Below are 20,645 nucleotides of genomic sequence, written 5' to 3' on the forward strand. Positions count from 1 at the left end.
AATTCAACTTATTCCAAGGAAACTTTATTATCGTATACTTAATATGGAAACAAATCATGATTGGTTTTAAAGTAATAGACAAGTTCTAAATTTGGAAAGTTTTGAAATAAAAAACTATAGTTACGCCTACCTATAAATCTATTTTGCAATTTAATGCATACCAGTTTTCTAAAATACTTGCATCTATGTTTTTAAGCTGAAATACTATTTTGAATTATAATAAGTTTTTTGCTTAGAACACTTCGACCTCTAGACTAGACATGAACTATAGTTTGTAAAGTACCCATTTAAACAATAGCAGATAGCTAGAAGTAATCATATATACCTAGTTTGATGGAAGCTAAAAAGAAACCCGTAACTAGTTTATTTGATATTATCGGGAGTCGTACATTACTTTTGACAGTTATCAAGTATGTATGTATGACCCGTACAGATTTGAGTTAACAGATAAACACAATTACTTCTAATTCAATGATGTACGACAATATTTCATGTACGAGGGCACCCAATATTTTATGGCTATTTGTCCAGCACTACTCGTAAAACCCAAATTGTTGAAGACATCAAAAGTTCGAAGTGTTAATAATTTTACATAAACTAAATATATAAATAAAAATAAAAACAAAAACAAACAGTTTTTTCTTTTAAAATTTTACATTAATAGCTTTACTAAGTTTTGAGACTTAAGTTACGACTGTGATATCGGATATACAATTGCTATAATTTCATAATTTGGCTATCATTTTAAAGTTGTCATATATAAATCAGAAGATATTTATTGTCTGGTTAATCATATAATTCTTAGATATATGTAAATATTTCTGTATTCTCATTAGAGCAGAACAACGCTGTAGGGTATTCAGGATGGTTAGCGGATAGATTCCTTCTCGACAATATGATCTATAGATAAAATACTGGAAAAACACTGCCAAAAATTTTTATTTTCTAGTACAACTCCTTGGCACAAGGTCTTTTTAAATTTTTTGTGTATTCTGCAAACTGTAGATCTTGCAAAAAGAATGAAGAATGAGCCACACATGTGCTGTTAGAACGCCATATGCTAATGCACATACAGAATAGCCTGTTGAAAATGTCTTATGTTGAGGTTTTTTCGAGTTAATGCAACTGGGCACTTTTATTCTTTCTTAGCTAAGGGATTTCTACGAAGTCCCTCCCTTCTCTTTGACTAATTTATGTACTCCTCACAAGTGTCGTTGATTATTCGATGACTGATCATAGATCTGTGTACCGCTCCGTACATTCCTGAAGATGTATATCCTTACTAAAGAGTCAATTTAACTCTGTAAAGTAGGTTCTATACAACTCTTTATTGAAGCAATAAGGCTTGGAAACTTACTCTACGCCCAGAAGGGAGCACAATAGACCCGACGGTCACAGTGCCATATCCCATATCATGATAATATGAAAACCGAATCTTTTTTTATTGTTATTTTCTAAGCCCAGAAGGGACCACAATAGACTTGACGGTCGTAGTGCCATATTCCATATCAATAATGATATGAAAATCGAATCTTTTTTTATTGTTGTTATTCTCATTCAATAAGGAATTTCTTGTCGTAGATATTATTTAATTAATCATGTAATAAGTTTTTATTTCACTATTTTAGCATAATTTTAGAAATATTAATGATTATTAATAAAGAAAAATTTTTGAACTATTCAGGCTTAATTTAATCTGATTTTTTTACATGAATTTCAAAAATATTTATAAAAATTTTTTTTTAATATTAAAAAGCTCTTTTAAAGCATGACAGATGTTGTATTTTGTAACGAAGTTTGTTTTTGGAGCCATTGATTAAAGTAAAAATATATTTCATATGTATATAAATTGTATTTATAAAAAAATGCTAGTATTGTTAAGATAGACAGAATAGATTTATTTAAAGAGTCTCCATGGAATAACGGGTACTTGAAAGAATTTCGAAATATTTTTATAGATGAGCAATGCAATAAAAATCAAGTAGGTTAAATGCTGTTATGATATTTGCTGTGAAAAAAAAAAAATTTCAAACAAGAATTCTTTTATTTTCCAAGCAACTACATTTTAATAGAAATTTGTGTTAAAAGAAAATTCAAAGAAAATTTATTTTTATTACTTTTTTAATGGCATATGTCACTTCTTTGGTTTGTTTTTGCGTTATTTGCTAGCGCAACAAAACAAATATAAATGAACAAAATATTTTTTTTAATCGAACTTGTTTGGTATGATTGTGCAGTGCGGTCAAACAGATTTACAGATTCTCTCAAATTCAAAGTCGACAGCGTGCTTGGTGGTGGACACACAACACAATAATAAAAACAGCTGCTATAGCAGAACTCGCCAATATCCGAACAAGTTGGCTTTGAAGCAACAATTTGTTGCCAACAACAGCAGTTGTGATTGAGTACTCAGACAAAGTGGTTGGGTTTGTTCGTTTTGTGTGGTACTTGGTGGTTGAGAAATTTTTGTTTTTATTTAATGTGAATTTACACTATAGAGAGTACTTAATTTTTATGAAATAATATTTTTTTTGATTTAATGAAAATCATAATTAAAATAGTGTTAAATAAAATTCTTGTTAAAGAGTGTCTTTTCTTAATAAAGTTAATTAACCCATTAATAAGTATATAATATTGTATGGTATTCGCGTGCGTTACACAACACTATTATACTTCGAACTCATACATGTAAAATATATGGAAACCCATTCTTTTGAGAATTCGTTTTAGTTTTATAAACAAAAAGTTTGCATTATCATCAAACACTTTGCGTTGTTTTGCTTTTTGTTGTCGTTGCCGCCGTGCCGGGCTGCTAAAGCATAATTCAGTCGAATTGGTTAAATAATTGTTTGCATTCATTGAAAAAGTGAAATTTTTAATTAAAAAACTAATTAACATAATTGTGAGTATTTTTTTTTTAAAGTTAAGTAATAAATTTTATATAAGTTAATTGTATTTTGATTTTGTTATTGTTTGTGCTATTTTCGGTCATTTTAACCTAATTTGAACATTTTTATCTATTGAGGTCGTTGACATGGCCGGTCTTAACTTGTTTAAATATTATTCAAAATACATATATTGACTAATTTCGATAATAAATGCAAAATATTAATTTATAAACAGTATTGTAAGTGAATATGTATATATGTGTATACAAAATGTATATGTGAATGTTTATATTTATAAATGAGGAATTTCGTTTAAAACGCGTACTAAAAGTACGAGAAGAATTAATTGGGTGCCCCATACAGGTTCATAAATACATATATGTAGGTATATATATATTAATATAATAATTATTTTGGATTCAATGTGAACTCAAATATCAAGTTTAAAAAAAAATTAATTAATTTAAAAAAAAATTTAAGAAAATTAATTTTGTTAGCAGATTTACATCTTAAATAACACAGATATATATATTACATATCTAATCATTGTGAGAAAAAATATGTAATGATAAAAAATGTTTAAAAAAAATACTCAATAATTAAGCTTTCAGCATTGTAATATTCATTTAGAAGTTATTGGTTTACAGCTGTCAGCGTTTTATTATAAATATCAGATCCCTTGATCGATCACTTCTAAAAGATTTCTTCTATTCGATTTAGAATGTTATACTTAAAATTCTACTTTTTTTTTTACAGTTATAATTAAGAGTTGAGAGTTGATCACAATGCTGTGAGTAATAAAAACCATATTTTTTCTTAATATACTTAGTTTAGGTAAAGACGTACTTGAGTTAAATTCTTCTGCGTAGTCCACTGCGTTATATAGAAACATATCATCATATATTATACAAGAAGCAACACCATCAAATTAGTTGAAGTACCCCAACCTTTAACTTCTAAGCCTGTTATACCAGGCGTTTCATATGCTAATGTCGTTAAATCTGACAAGCAACAAGCCCCTCCAGTTCAAAGTAATAGTTTGGAAATAATGATCTCCACTCACTCAGAGCTTAACTCAGTTCATGTCAATCATGCAAACTACTCTTAACGAGATAGTTAAAATGCAAAGCCAATTAATGCAAATGTTTTTGTCTAAATAATGAGTACTTTAAAAATTTGTACATGGAATGCAAATGGCTTAAGCCAACATAAACTTGAACTCACAAATTTCATGTCCCGAGAAAGTGTGGATGTAATGCTTTGCTAAGAAACACATCTAACAAACAAAAATTTCTTTTCTATTCCTTTTCTTTTCTTTTCTATTTCTAATTTTATTTTCTATTTATTCTATAAAACCAATCACCCAGATGGCAAAGCACATGGTGGTACAGGTATTTTGATAAGAAGGCGTCTAAAACACAATTTTCTAGGTACATATGCTCATAATTATATGCAAGCCACATCAATATGCCTTAAGCACATAGGAAAAAATTTAACTTTATCGGCAGTTTACTGCCCTCCTCGCTTCAACATTACTGAGACCCAATTTACGGATTACTTTTTAACTCTAGGTGAAAGATTTCTTGCGGCAGGAGACTACAACGCCAAGCACACGTATTGGGGTTCACGACTCTGTAATCCAAAAGGAAAACAGCTCTACAATTCAATTGTAAATAGAAAAAATGCACTAGACGTAATCTCTCCTGGGCAGCCAACATATTGGCCTGCTGATAAAAATAAAATACCAGACCTAATAGACTTCGCCGTAACCAAAGGCAAAGCCAAAAATTTTATCTCAACATACACTAGCTGACCATTCTTCTGACCATTCTCCAGTTACATTTTGCTTACTTGATGGTCCTCAGTTATATGACTGTTCCTATAGCCTTACAAGTCCTAGAACAAACTGGCTCAAATATAAAAAGTTTATTAACTCACACATACACACAAATTACAAGATAAAGTGTAAGTCTCATATTGAGGACGCAACCTCAGTTTTAAACTCAGTTCTGATTTCAGCAGCAGAAAACTCCACCCCTAAAGGCAATAAAATTTACAGATTCAATAGAGTACTTACAAATAGTGACATAGAGAATTTAGTTTTACAAAAACGTAGATTAAGGCGTGAATGGCAAAAATCTAGGTCCCCTTTAGCGTAAAACTTATTTAAGGAAGCCCAAAGGAGACTTAGATCTGCATTAAGCAAGGAAGTCAAAGTCAGACAATATAATTATATTCAAAACCTATGTCCAAATGGAAAAAACCATTCATCTTTGTGGAATGCTAGCAAAGGTATAAATTCGCCCATAGACTCCGATTCTCCAATAAGAAACTCTCTTGGAAACTGGGCGCGAAGTGATGAAGAAAAATCTAACGTTTTTGCTGATTACCTAAAAGAGGTGTTCCAACCAAATCCTGCAACAGGACAACATGACTTTCCCACTCAAGATCCACCAGCACCATCTATTGACATGAATATCACGGCCAATGATCTTGTTCAAATAATCACAAACAAGTTAGATTGCAAAAAAGCACCGGGATATGATAATATCTCACCCATCATGATAAAAAACTTACCCCTTTTGGCCATAAATTTTATTACAAGACTTTTTAATGGCATAATTAAATTTGGCTTTTATCCAACAGAGTGGAAAACATCCATGATTTTTATGATTCATAAATCAGGTAAAGACCCCACGATAGCCTCTTCATACAGGCCAATAAGCTTACTGCCATGCCTTTCTAAACTCTTTGAAAGAGCACTGCTTTTAAAGCTAAAACCGTTCCTTGACATTCAAAACTTAATACCGTCCCACCAGTTTGGTTTTAGGGAAAAACATGGAACTATTGAGCAAGTGAATCGTATAACGAATGAAATAAGACACGCATTTGAGCTCAGAGAATATTGTTCCGCGGTATTCCTCGATGTTAAACAAGCATTTGATAAAGTATGGCATAATGGACTCATATATAAGATACGCTGTTCATTACCTGCAAATGTCCACTCAGTTTTAGAATCGTATCTGCATAATAGAAGCTTTAAAGTGAAATGCAAATCATATACTTCTAATAATTTCCCAGTAGAAGCTGGCGTTCCATAAGGAAGTGTTCTTGGCCCTATATTGTATGTACTTTACACATCTGATATCCCGATAAGTAGTTCAGTTATCACCACAACGTTTGCCGATGATACGGCAATTTTATGCCGAAACAGAAACGCTGTGCTAGCTTCAAACCAACTTCAATCTCACTTATATCGGGTGGAGAAATGGTTGTCAAAATGGCGAATTAAAATTAACGAAGTAAAATGTAGACACGTCATTTTTACCTTAAATCGGAGTACATCTCCAACAATTTTACTAAACAACATTCCCATACCACAAGCAGATAATATAACGTACTTAGGTATCCACCTAGACAGACGACTAACTTGGCGCAAACATATTGAAGCCAAAAAAATTCAGATGAAGCTCCAAGCCTCTAAGTTGCATTGGCTCATTAATAGCAGATCTTCCCTGTGCCTAGAGTATAAAGTACTCTTGTATAACAGCATCATAAAACCAATATGGACTTATGGTATCCAGCTATTTGGCAATGCTAGTGCTTCAAATATTGAAATTATACAAAGAGCTCAGTCAAAAATACTAAGAATTATCACTGGTGCCCCATGGTATATTAGGAATGAAAGTATACACCGAGATCTACAAATTCCCCTAGTTAAAGCTGAATTTGACAATATAAGAAAAAAATACAATAAAAGGCTGACAGAGCATGTTAATCCCTTAGCAAGAAATCTCGCACTTCTATCCATTACTTCCCGCCTAAAAAGAGCTGACCGTCCAGCCGTTAATTAATATTCAACAGCTCAACAGCTGAAGTAAAAACCGCACCTTTCTTTTTAGTAATCTGTTAAAGTTGAACCACTTTCTTAAGAAACCACCTAACATTCACTCCAATGAAATTTAACCCATTAATCTAAGTGAGGTTCGTGATATAAGGTTTACTTATTTTATTTTATTTTATTTTATTTTATACAATGTATAGTTAAAATAAAAATTTGTAACATTATGTAATTAGTTATAAGATTTTACAACTTATTGTTAGTCTCATTTTAAGAGAAGATGCAATAAACAAATGTATGTTTAAATAAAAAAAAAAAAATATATATTATACAATATATCTAGGTTATCGTAATCTTTAATACTTTCTATGTTCGCGATAGTACGTATGATGATTATAAATTAGTTTTGTTAGTTACGCTGTTATTTCTCAAGTAACACGTTTAAATTCGATCGTGAATAGGACAGTATACAATCGACCAGCAAAAACTTGAGTCCACCATTTGAACAAAAAACTGTACTTAGTCTTTTTATTAACTTTTAATTAAGTTATCTATTGCCCATACTCCTACTCGATCGCAATATTCTAAACACCATAAATATTTATTTTGATAAAAAATACAACATTTATAGTAGATATTGTTAATATTTTACTTTCAAACAAAAAACTTTTGATAATATTTTATTTAATATAAATATGTTTTTTGTTGATGTTATTCTAGTATTGGTTAGTACTACAAAATTTTATCAGAAATTTATCAAAAATGTTATTATTTATTATTTATTATGAATATAAAATTTAAATAAATTATTATTTTTGGCGAATGATTTATCAACATGACTACAAGTTCTAATATAATGATTTATACATAATATTATCAGAGTGTACGAATTTTATATTATATATATTATATATATATATATAATGAAAAATTAATAAATTATATATCGGTTTATATTTTGCATATGCATTAAATATAACAATAGGTATGTTTATAAAACTAACAGACGTGATCAATAATAATAAAGATATTTTAAAAAAATTAGTTATGAAAACAGATCAGATTTAAGAATACTTTTTTAACTAAAATTGTAAGTAATATATATATAATATAATACATACAATATATTATAATATGTAATATATATAACATTATTATTATATGTAATAATATATATTATACTAGCTGACCCGGCGAACGTTGTTTCCCCTTGCAATTAATTTTCCTGGCGTTCGTTGCGTTGCTCTTGACTTTCATTAGCACGTGTAATTGTATCCTGGTTTCTTACATCTTCATTGTTTTCTGCCGATGTATTTAACCGACGGTTCTGGAGTAATTGTGAATTCCGAGTCCGTCGACCAATATTTCCTCCTCGTCCACGAAGACGTGGCATTGTTTTTTGTACGATATTTATATTTTTGAATTCGCTTGATTTACCAGGAATACCACCACATAACTTAAGATTAAAAATTGGCTCACCTATAATTATGCTGCGGAATTTAAATGCACTTAAGCTATGCAACGTCAGTTTTACCATTCATTTTAGAGATTTTAAAGTTTTTAAACAAATCAAAGTAAGCATGAATAAATTTTAAATTTTTAATATAAATGTATATGGATACCAAAAAATAAAAAATTGATTAAAAAGACATTATCCAGTGGGCCAAATTGTGAATCTAAACCTTCCTTGAATCCACTTGAACACACACAAAAAATTTCATCAAAATCGGTTCAGCCCTTTAGGAGGAGTTCACTGTCAACACACGTACAGAAGAATTATATATATAAGATAATATATTAATATAGACTCTAATATGATTTTCTTACGAACCTATTAAGTTAGAACAGCTATTTTAATGAAATAACATAAAACTAGAGCCACAACTAGAAACAACTTTATTATTTAAAATTCTAAAATAGTTTAGTATAATTTATTACATCTTTTGCATTGGTTGCAAGAGCATGGACTGTGACGAAATATAAAATAAATGTGCAAAGCTTTCAAATTAATCACCAAAAATCACCAAACAGTTGATAAACTCGAAAGAAAGATGCGTTAACTCTCTTCATAAGACCAAAGATAGTACACAGGATAAGCACTTGTTAGACCTAATTAGTACTTAGATACACCGTTAATAAATTGTTTTTGATTTCAAGGGTCAAAGGCAACGCTTTTAAACAATTCAAATAGTTCACTTAGGTCAAAAACAAAAATATTGAGGTGTTTCTCAGTCTAAATAGTTCTGAACTTAGACTCAGACACGCAGCTTAATAGGTTTGAGAGGCTGAAGCTCCACGATATCAATCGAAGGACTATTTGTTTACATATGTGTATTCATGATAAATGTATAATTACTGTTTGATTAGAAAAAAAAATGTTTTATAATTAAACTTAAAGCCTGTTTAGATTTATCACTGATTTCTAAATATAAGTTTAAAGGACGTTGACAATAGTAACCTACTGCTGAATTAAAAAATTAAACGTCCACCATATTATATGTTCGTTTTTCACAATTGTCATCAACGGGGTCTAGCAACTTCATTTAAGTTATTTTGAACCGAATAAGATCTGAAGGTTTTCGCATAGGTAGTGTTATACCATATTTCCTTGTCTATATTTAACTGAATAATTTAAAACATTAGTTATTCTTATTGTTGTTGAACAAATTTTTTCTTAATTTTATGTGTTTCATTTTATTTTTTTGTTTTAAATGTAGTGCAAGCGTTTCTAATAAAACGTGACATTATGAAAATATTTAGTATTTATCCTCTTACTCTCAGTCAGATTATATAAATTGATTTTTGTATGTGCATACAAATATTTTTATATACCGTATTCTTTTTTTTAAATATATAAAAAATATTTATTGATTGTTTTGTATTAGAGAAAGTTTAATAATTGCATTTTTATTGGCGCCATAAAGACGTATATGAGAACGTAAATTTTGGAACTCATTGAGACAATTAACATGATTTAATATGATTTATGTTATTCAATATGCCCGATCTTATCATTTATGTCTAAATATATAAAAATATATATTTCTTTTAGTACGTTTTGTCTAAAAAAGTTTATTGACATTGCAAATTAGAAAAATTGTTTACTTTAACATGAGACGAAGGCAGAGGCGTATAAATAAACTCACGTAAGGGGACTAATTGAAAATTCATATAAAAAGTTTTAATTGAAAAAACTCCATTATTTTAGAGATGGCTTGAGTCCCAAAACCTCTCGTGTATATGCTACTGTGAACATATAATATATGTTTATTTAAGTATAGAAATATTAAGATTTACTTCTAGACCACTTAAAATTTAAGTTGGTTATAAATTGCAAAAAAAAACAATGATATTTTTATGGGATTATGACGACATCGTCAAAAATTGAGTCTATTCAGCTAATCTTTTGTCCTCTTTATATATTTATTTGTTTAAGGAAAATCATTAAAGTTAGTTTAGGAAATGTTGTTTTAATTTAATGAGCTGTTGTTAAAATATACTAAATTTTAACAAGCTTTATTTGTTAAATTAAAATTCTTCATAGTTTTTCATTTTTCAATACCATTTAAACTATTCAAAAATAATTATTAATAATTCACTGAAATTCGACAATTTTGAGCTCCATTATTACGTACATCTTAATCTTATCCTTTAATTATTATGATGTTGCAAACATTGCAAAATTAGATTTCCATTTTTGGTATAATGAAAAAATACTATTCGAAATTAATTTTATATTATTTATAATATTAGTTGTATTTGAAATTGCCTGTGTCAAATTAATTTTGAAGATCATTTACTTCAGTAAGTAAGTTAGACATTAAAACTGGCTTCAAGCTTGAACAAATTAAATAAAATAATTAAATTTAATTGATATATTTAATTTGTCAAAACTGAATTAAAATTTGACTCTTACCTATTTAAAAAACCTGCATATGAAATAAAGATTGCAATAATAATAATCATACTAGCTGCAGTAGTGATTTATTTATCGTTCCCAGCGAACTTGGTATTTACTTTCATCAATACTTTTGTAAATATACATTACAGATATAAAAATAGAGGATAGTGCAAAGCCATATCTGATAACTAGAGGCGTACCGCCTCAAATATAATAGTGTTTAGCGAATATAAACCTTAAAAGGAGTATTAAAATTTACTGTTACTACTGGCTAGATATGTCTGTGACACCTTTTTGGGATACAATCCATTAATTAAAGAATAGATATTTAGAATGTAACTTTTATTGAGCAGCGCCATAAAACAGAAAAATTTATATCCACAGCAACAAAGTTAGTAAACATATCATCACAATTGGTTGGTTATTTGCAGTGAGAGGTCAACGGATATTCGTCAGCAGTTTATAATTAACGTTTATTCACCGTCTTACTATCACTATTGCAAAAAACTATATCGGAAGAAAAAAATAAGAACTAAATTCATTTCGTTGACTTCAGGTAAGTTAATCAATCTTTCTTCGTTACCGGTAAATACTCTGTTAAATTGTTGAAAAAGTACTATGATGATCTTATCTTTCTTTAGCAAATAATTTTAATTTTACTGATTTTAAATATTTTGACATTATAACTTATAATGTTATTAGTTATTTATATAATTTTATATTGGTTTGTGTAACTGATTCATTCAAAGATGATTCCTGTTTCACTTGAAGAATTTTGGTTTTATATTTCTTTAATAATCATAGATTTGTCAACAGACTCTTATGTTGATAATTAAAGGCACTTTTTCTTATAACATAGTCAATATGTCCTATTAGATAATTTGTGTACGCCTTATTTAGAGTGACACTAAAAAAAAGTGACCTAAAGCATATAGTAACTAGTCTTTCAAAAACTAATGTAATGTACTCGATTGTACTTCAAAATCTTTAGTTAAACATATAACCGGCACCCAGATTTCAGAACGAATTTTGATTAAACCAACCATTTTTTTGACTGTATGTCAATAGAATTTGATTCTTGATGTATTAGACTTGTAGGTTGTAAACATGTTGCATTTATTACATTAACTACCATTTGTTCTGAAATCGCGATGCCCGGATTTTAAATAGAAATCATGCCTTATCACTTATTAGGATAGATAACATTTCCAATGTATAAGTGTAACGATTTTGAAACTATTCATGAAAAGAACATAGAAAGACTAAGTTGTAGGAAAAAACATTCGTATATAGGTTTTGTCTACATTTGCGAAGGTCACTTACTGTTTTTGCTACTCAACTTCCTTGAAGTTTTTTAATTTTCGAATTTACTCTCAATCTTTCCAATTTTTTCTACTTTTATTGTAAAATAGTAAAAGAAAAATATTTATATATTATATGTTATTAAGAGTAGCTAGCGTTTCTTTGTACCAGTTTCATCGTATATTTGGGTTACAATGCAAGGTCAGTAGTATGCATGCTAAATGAGAGCGATTGATAAGCGGTAACATTATTATCAAATTTTTTATTTATTTAAAATTGTTTACATTATGTCTACTTTTAGTCATTGTGATTTTTGTTTTTTTGCTTAGTTGCAATAAAAACGTTCAATGCACGTTTATCAATTCATAAAATTCTCAGAGCATTTGCATTTGTTATCTATTTCAGTATTATTTCTATATGTTTGGAGATTACTCGCATTTTTATCGTCGTTATGGACAGTTCGAGTAAACCAGAAAGACAAAATCCTAGACGTAATGCCAACTTTTTCTCACATTTAATTTTTGCGTGGTCTATACCACTTCTCTATAAAGGCTCAAAAAATGGCCTCAATACAGATGATTTGACGCAATGTCTACCGGAAGATCGTTCAGAAGATTTGGGTGACAAATTAGAAAAGTGAGTATGGAATTTAGAGAAAAAAATTTTATATTATATATTATAATAATTGTTTTTTTTTTATTTCTTAGACAATGGTACAATGAAGTAGAAAGAGCGCGTCGAAAAACAAAGCAACCATTGTTGCGAAATGCAATCTTGCGAACTTTTTGGCCTTCTGCAATTGTTGATGGTTTGATTTCTTTAATTTACATTATTATTAAGTAAGTAACCAATATATCAAGTGTTTATAAGTGCAATAATCCAGTGTTATCTTTATTTTAAGATCTCTTATTCCAGCTGTATTGGCACAGTTGCTGCTACAATTTCAGAAAGCTGCGTCGTCTTCAAATGATATTGTTAACGCAACACTGATCGACACACATAATCGCAGTTTACGTTCGGTTGAGTTAAATTTCAATAAGGGTAATTCTTTGTTAAGATTTGTGCCAGATATCGATCAAAATGGTGAGTTTATGTCTACATTTTAGAATTCATAACAATTGCTTTTTGTAAAAACAGACAGCAAAGAACGTTATTTACTATAAGTATTAATTTCAATTTCAAATACCCAGAAGACAAGACAACAAGTTAATCTATAAAATAAATATAAGCAAATATAATTGTTTATTGATTTCATGTATTTCTATTCGTTGATGTGATATATTAAACTTTAATTTTTTTGAAATAAAATGATTGAATTAGTTGCTAGAAACCATATGCTACTCACATCACAGCCACCTATATATTAATTTTTATATAAAATTAGAATTTTTCCAACTAAGTAATTACCAATTAGTAGAAATAGGAACCCAAATAATTGGGGTTTCATAATGGAAGTGGAATTGAGAGAAGTTTTGCAAGTAGAATTGAGAGAAGTAAATTTAAATTTCAATTTTTGACTTTTAAAAGAAAATATTAAAGATAAGGTATGCCAAATGGTATGGTATAAATGGCATGTATATATATATAATTATATATATATAAATATATAATATATTAATATATAATATATATATATATATATATATATATAAAATAGATCTTTCTTGTATTTTTGGAAAGAATAGCGTAGTGGTGTGTATTCATTTTCAAAGGTAATAAACGAAGCTACCGACATTCATCCAATTTCGATTCCGCAATTGCGGATTCGATGAGTTAGCTAGCAGAAAATAGACAAACACAATGAATCTGACACATATCAAAGCAAGTTTGGTCAAAAATATGCCTTGAAAAAACAAGCACTTGTCGAAGTTTAGGAAAAAGTAGTGTAATCAGTGACGCCCGTTTTTACAGCTCATATTGTGATTAGTATGCATGCGATAAGTTCAGGTGTCACCAATAAAGAGTTTTGTAAAAACTCTCAAGTCAACGGCATGAAATAAACAGTCAAACACTTATTATGTCACTGTCCAAGTCTCTCTAGACAAGGCGTTAACTATTTGGAAGTTATTTACTTTGAGGAATTGGCAAATCTGGATATAGCTGACGCAACAAGAGAAGATAAGAAAATCTACTCCACGATATTATGACCTGCCATTAGTTTATGTGAGCCGCAATAACTTTTGTGGTAGGTTTGTCATTATTATAATAATAATTATTACAAACTGCGAGACTATACAGCTGTGTCCAATATTGTCAAGTACTTAATAATCAGTTGTCTTTGAAAATATTTGTTATAGTCAAATATTCGTGGTTAATTTTTTGGACTACAAGTGTACCAAGTGTTGAAGTTGTACGCAGTCAAATTTGAAATTCAAAGTCAGCTTTCACATATAGAGTCAGTAAACAATTATAAAATCAGATTATTGCAATTTGTAAAATATTTTTTATAAAATTATTGTATTAATAAGTACAAAATTTAAAAAATATAGAACTTTTCTTTCTATTTTCAGCACATACAAATTCTCTACTCGGAACTGACTCTAAACCTATCAGCTTAAATATAAGTGATAACCAAATGTCTGCCCCAGCATTAAATGACACTTCTAATGATTTCTTCCTATCGATTTGGACAGATGTCTACGCCCTTGGTGCTATATTGGTGCTGTCAACTTTACTGGGTTGCTTTTTAATACATCACGTGGACTTAAGACAGCGTCTTTTAGGAGCTCGTATGCGTATAGCCTGTTGTTCTTTAATTTATAGAAAAGTAAATTATTAAGATTATATGTTTAAGTTTTTTATAAGTACAATATATTTTCTATTTTCGCAGACACTTCACTTGTCCATGAAAACGGCAGGACAGACACCTGCTGGTTATCTTATAAATTTGCTCTCTAATGATGTTAACCGTTTGGATTATGGTTTTATATTTGTACACTGGATATGGATAATGCCACTACAGGCGGTGATTATTTGTTATTTGATTTGGTTGCGTATTGGTATAGCAGCTGTTGTTGGTGTTGTAGGCCTTTTAGTGAAAACTATACCAGTACAAACGGGACTAAGCAAATTGGCATCTAAATTACGTCTAAAAATTGCTGAACGTACCGATGCGCGAGTTGGTATTATGAACGAGCTGGTGCAAGGCATACAGGTTATAAAAATGTATGCCTGGGAGAAGCCATTTCAAGCTGTAGTTGCTGAAGCTAGAAGACGTGAAATAAAACAGATTCGTTATGCTTCCTTTTTGCGTGGTTTTTATTTAAGTACAATGGTGTTTACAGAGCGATCCACCTTATACATTACCATTGCAGCTGCAGTTCTAATGGGGAATATGATATCTGCTGATATTGTGTTTTCAGCTGCGGGCTACTATAACATTTTGCAACTTGTAGCGGCAATATGGTATCCATTAGCCGTATCTTTTGGCGCTGAAGCATTAGTTTCTTTAAGACGTATTCAAACATTTTTATTGTTAGAGGGGCATGATGAAAAGGCGCATGGTATTACACATAAGACGGATACATTTGAAAGTAGAGACTCTACCTCCGTTGTACTTAAACAAATTCACGCTAATTGGGACTCAGCAATGGCAAACACACAAGCAACGTTAAAAGATATTAATTTAAAAATTCAGAAAGGTCACTTATGTGCAGTTATTGGACCAGTAGGAGCTGGGAAGGTATATTTTTTAGTTGAATGTTAAATTAACAGTTCTAAAAGTAACCAAACTCTCTGTTTTCTCTATTAGAGTTCTTTACTTCAGTTGTTGCTCGGAGAATTACCTATAATTGATGGTAATGTGGTGTTACAAGGTGATATTTCGTATGCTTCTCAAGAACCTTGGCTTTTCACTGGTACTGTACGCAATAATATTTTATTTGGTGAGAGCTACGATCGTAAACGTTATAAAGAAGTGACTAAATGTTGCGCTCTATCAACTGATTTTCAACAACTGCACAACGGTGACAAAACTGTTGTTGGTGAACGAGGGGCTTCATTGTCTGGTGGTCAGAGAGCTCGTATAAGGTAGGTATAATCTGTGTAGTTATAACGTTTCTATAATTTATTTTATTTCATTGCTTTAATTTTGTTTTTTTTTTTTTTTAATTTCAGTTTAGCACGTGCTGTTTATAAGCCTGCCTCCATTTATTTGCTAGATGATCCATTGAGTGCTGTTGATGCTCATGTTGGTAGACATTTATTCGATGAGGTTATCGGGCCAAGAGGAAGATTAGCAAATGAAAAAGCTACACGCATTCTTGTAACACATCAAGTGCATTTCCTTACTGAAGCAGATTGGATTGTTATTATTGAAAATGGTCGCATCTCAAGACAAGGCACCTATAACGAGCTTGCAAGATGCAGTGATTTGGACTTTGCCAAATTACTAGAACGGCCTAAAAGTGAAAAAAATAGCGAAAGTGAAAATGAATCATTAAACGATCTGTCGATATATGAAGGAGACGATATACCTTATATAGACGGAGTTAATGATGGCTATCAACCATTGCGTAAAGTTAGTTCAAATGATGATTCCATAATGAAGAAATCGGTAATTAAATTTTATGGTCAATAATACTGAGGATATAAAAATTTGTTATTTATCATAATTATAGCTAAATTCTGAGCAAGATTTATCTATTGATGATGATAATGCAGAAGACCAAGCTAAAGGTGGAGTTTCGGCACATGTGTGGAAAGAATATTTTAGCGCCGGCAGTACATTAATCGGATTTAGTTTCATGGTGTTTATAATGCTTTTCTCTCAAATCGTATGCAGTGGTTCTGATTACTTTGTTAATATTTGGACTGAACAAGAGTATCTGCGTTCACAAAATCAAACTACAACATTAACTACAACAGAATGTTTATATATTTACGGTGCACTAATAGTTGGAGTTGTAATAGTATGGAAATTGAATTATATTTATATAATCGAATACGCTCAATTTTATATACATATATCCTAATTTCAGATGACTGTCTTCAGAGGTTATCTTTTCTTTAAAGTTTGCATGCATGCTTCGAAAGTATTACATGATCGTATGTTTGGTTGTATATTGCATGCTACAATGAGATTTTTCGACACAAATCCATCTGGTCGAATTTTAAATAGATTCTCTAAAGATATGGGTGCTATAGATGAGTATTTACCTAGGTCTATGATGGATTTCATACAAATCGCACTTGTTATGTTTGGTATATTAATTGTTATAGCAGTCGTTAATCCTATACTATTGATAGCAATGTCCGTTGTGGCTTTTGTTGACTGGTTTATAATGAAATTATACATTAGACCGTCACAAGACTTAAAACGATTGGAAGGAATTTGTAAGTAATACAATTAATTTCATTTTTTTCTGTTATAATATAAAAATATAACATAATGTAATAGACAAAGAGGTAAAAATGTATTCATTACTTTATAAGCAACAAAATAATATTACAATTTTAGAGATAATGAACAGAAATCAGATGGAGGCATGAGATTTTGTAAGCACTTATATGTTAATAATATATAGGTTATTTATTTAAGTGTTTCATTTTAGTAGATGAACTCCTATATATGTATTTATTGTTAAAGTTAATAATATAGTACCTATATAGTATAATATATTATAAAGTATATGCATGAATATCTCAGAATATTAAAATGCTAGTAATACAATCAGTTCTGTAAAATAAAGGTCTTCAACCATTATAGTATATATCCTTCAAAATTGTTGCCATTTTTAAACAAAATAAATAATATTTTTGGAGTATTTATTAACTAATTTAAAATAAATAATATTTTTGTTTACTATAGTTTTTTTTTTTGTTTATCAAAAGCCTATGAATAGAAATGGCCTAATATACTAAACAATCTTCTTATTTTATAATAATTCTAAAATTATTCCAAGTACTTAGTACTTAGACCGACTTTCACTTTAAAAAAAGTTTGAAAATGTATGTTTGACAATAACAGCATATTATATTATCATTCTGGACGTAGCCTTTAAGTTAATATCATATATAAAAATAATAGGGTGATGAGAGAATAGTACCATAGTTGCTGTCCGCACCGACCTGAAAAGTAAGGGCACAAAATGATGAGAAAACTTGTATAATGGAATGGGATTAGGAAAGTTAAGGGATTTTAAGTAGTAGCAGAGACAAGTTATATGTAGATATCCAGTACCAACCACAAAATTGACAAAGTTTGTTCAAAAAACGACCAATTTACAATCATTCATCTTACTAATTTATTGAACTATACTTTATTGGAAAAGTTTAACTTTTATATGTGATATATTGCTTTATTTATTATTTAAATGTATATTATTTACTTGTGAGCTTTACGGTCTCTTTATCTTTCTGCAGTGTCTCCCTTTATGTATATAATACTTGACTTTTAGTGTGAGTGTGATATGTTGTTGAACGTTGAACTGTGATTAAACAGTCTAATGTAAAAATATCAATGGACATTCATGTTGTATAGCATTAGACATTTTTGACGAAATTGTGTGTGTTGAGATAGATAGGGATGGGTAGCAATACAGTAACGGATTCCATCACTATATACAATATCAATGTAGATATTAACAACAGTGACAATATGAATATCAGTGTTAAATTAGTAGCCAGAATTAAGGCTATTCAATTAATATTGTTTATAATGAAATAATTTACTTAAAATAATTCTATAGTTTTCATAAAAAATTTGAAAAAAATAATTTAAATATAGATAATTACTTTCAAGGATATGTGAACTATTATTACTGCTTTATATTTTTTTAGGTCGCAGCCCAGTATTTTCGCATTTGTCAGCTTCATTATCCGGCATTGCTACTATCAGAGCACGCGAGTTACAAGATGTGGTAGCAAGAGAATTTGACAATTTACAAGATGTGCATAGCGCTGTATGGCAACTTACGATGGCTAGTAATACTGCTTTAGGACTTTGGTTGGACTGTGCTAGTTGTTGCTTCCTTACTTCTGTTACGTTTAGTTTTATAATGCTTAGTCAACGTGAGTAATATCAGCTATGTTAAAAATATATTTTCTACTATAAATATATGTATATAATAGATACATTTAGTGGAAATGTGGGGCTTGCTATATCACAGGCTATGATATTGACTGGTATGGTACAATATGGTGTTCGTCAAATCGCTGAATCCTTACAGCAAATGACTAGTGTTGAACGTGTACTGCAATATACTGATTTAGAGCAAGAATCTGATATAAAGAAAGAACCACCGAAAATATGGCCAACCCATGGACAACTAGAATTTAAGAATATGTCTTGCCGTTATGATCCAAATGCTGCAGCTGTTCTTAAAAATTTAAATATTTTAATTCAGCCTGGTTGGAAAGTAGGAATTGTAGGGCGTACAGGTGCAGGAAAATCATCCCTAATAGGTGCACTATTCAGATTAGCAAATATTGATGGCAACATTTTTATTGATGGCATAGAAACTGGTGAAATATCACTGGAATCACTGCGTTCTAAAATATCAATAATACCACAAGATCCGGTGCTGTTTTCTGCTACATTACGTTATAATTTGGATCCATTTGAAAAATATTCCGATGCTGATATATGGCGCGCACTAGAAGATGTGAGTTATCTATGAATGATACATTCTATATTATTAATATTGTATAATTATTTTATTTTTATTTTTAGGTTGAACTCAAAGGTGCTATAGCTGGATTAGAATATATGGTTACGGAGCGTGGTAGTAATTTCAGTGTTGGCCAGCGTCAACTCATTTGTCTTGCTCGAGCCGTTTTGCGTAATAATAAAATTTTAGTGTTAGATGAAGCAACCGCTAATGTAGATCCACAGTAAGTTAGCGATAATTCAATAAAAAAAGAAATGTTATTTATCTGTTTTATTTTATTTGAAATTTCAGAACTGATGCGTTAATACAGCGTACGATACGTGTAAAATTTAAAAATTGCACTGTATTAACAGTAGCACATCGTCTACATACCGTTATGGATTCGGATCGTATATTAGTTATGGATGCCGGATTAGCACGAGAATTTGACATTCCACATGTGCTATTAAAATCATCGAATAGCTTTTTACGCCATATGGTTGATGCAACAGGGAGCGAAGCAGATGCTCTAAAAAAAATTGCTAGTGAAACGTATCAAAAAAATAAATTGCTACTTACTCATAAATAGTATAGTTTGCATTTATAAACATTGTGGTGCTTTAGCGTACACAATACGTATTTAAAAATTGAAATTAATTTATTATTTAAGATTCATTATACCAAACTTTTAGATAAGTTTCTTAACAATTAGTTAATATTTTTATTGTATTTCTTAATTTTTGTTGTATTAAAAATACAACTGAATTTTGAATTTGTTATAAGTTTGAATATGTACTAGATATTCTGGTATTGCCAATTTGAAACAAAAATTAATGTTAGAAAGAAATCATCAAATTCCAAAAGCTCATTTTAATATTAATGTTACATCACAAAAATCACACTGTAAGATACTTCACAATAAAATAAATAATAATAAGAGGCACTGTAAGATGAAGGGATCACTAAGATACGATGCTTAAGCAGCTTTAGCTTATTGTAACTGGTTGATTGAGCTTTTAAACATTTGTTGTGTGAATTTGATAATACAGTATGTTAATAAGGTAGTCTTATCTACCTTATTCAATTGTTATCAATCAACAAATCTCTCAATTATTTATAATTTA

The 20,645-nt window shown here is 29.8% G+C and overlaps 1 protein-coding gene across 2 annotated transcripts; it reads left to right on the top strand.

The window, feature by feature from the left end:
• Positions 1 to 2,601: 2,601 nt before the first annotated feature.
• On the top strand, positions 2,602 to 20,201 carry LOC119677699 (multidrug resistance-associated protein 4). 2 transcript variants are annotated; one of them, XM_038089151.1, is made up of 14 exons: positions 2,602 to 2,902; positions 12,338 to 12,568; positions 12,640 to 12,771; positions 12,834 to 13,015; positions 14,443 to 14,699; positions 14,763 to 15,614; positions 15,684 to 15,961; positions 16,049 to 16,487; positions 16,552 to 16,842; positions 16,912 to 17,266; positions 18,713 to 18,943; positions 19,004 to 19,536; positions 19,605 to 19,765; positions 19,834 to 20,201. In XM_038089151.1, exons 2-14 carry the CDS (start codon positions 12,384 to 12,386, stop codon positions 20,108 to 20,110), a joined length of 4,173 nt encoding a protein of 1,390 aa, XP_037945079.1. In that variant the 5' UTR covers positions 2,602 to 2,902; positions 12,338 to 12,383; the 3' UTR covers positions 20,111 to 20,201. The 2 variants fall into 2 exon arrangements, with proteins under 2 accessions (XP_037945079.1, XP_037945080.1); XM_038089152.1 differs by lacking the exon at positions 2,602 to 2,902 and adding an exon at positions 11,052 to 11,186.
• Positions 20,202 to 20,645: the final 444 nt, after the last annotated feature.

This window comes from Teleopsis dalmanni, chromosome 2 (genome assembly GCF_002237135.1).
Source record: "Teleopsis dalmanni isolate 2A chromosome 2, ASM223713v2, whole genome shotgun sequence".
Lineage (NCBI taxonomy): Eukaryota > Metazoa > Arthropoda > Insecta > Diptera > Diopsidae > Teleopsis > Teleopsis dalmanni.

Bases quoted from the DNA above. Each gene is read 5' to 3' on its own strand.
- LOC119677699 (XM_038089151.1), top strand. From the start codon at position 12,384: ATGGACAGTTCGAGTAAACCAGAAAGACAAAATCCTAGACGTAATGCC. The intron at 13,016-14,442 runs GTGAGTTTATGT...TTCTATTTTCAG, and splicing joins GCCAGATATCGATCAAAATG to CACATACAAATTCTCTACTC. The intron at 16,488-16,551 runs GTAATTAAATTT...TCATAATTATAG, and splicing joins ATTCCATAATGAAGAAATCG to CTAAATTCTGAGCAAGATTT.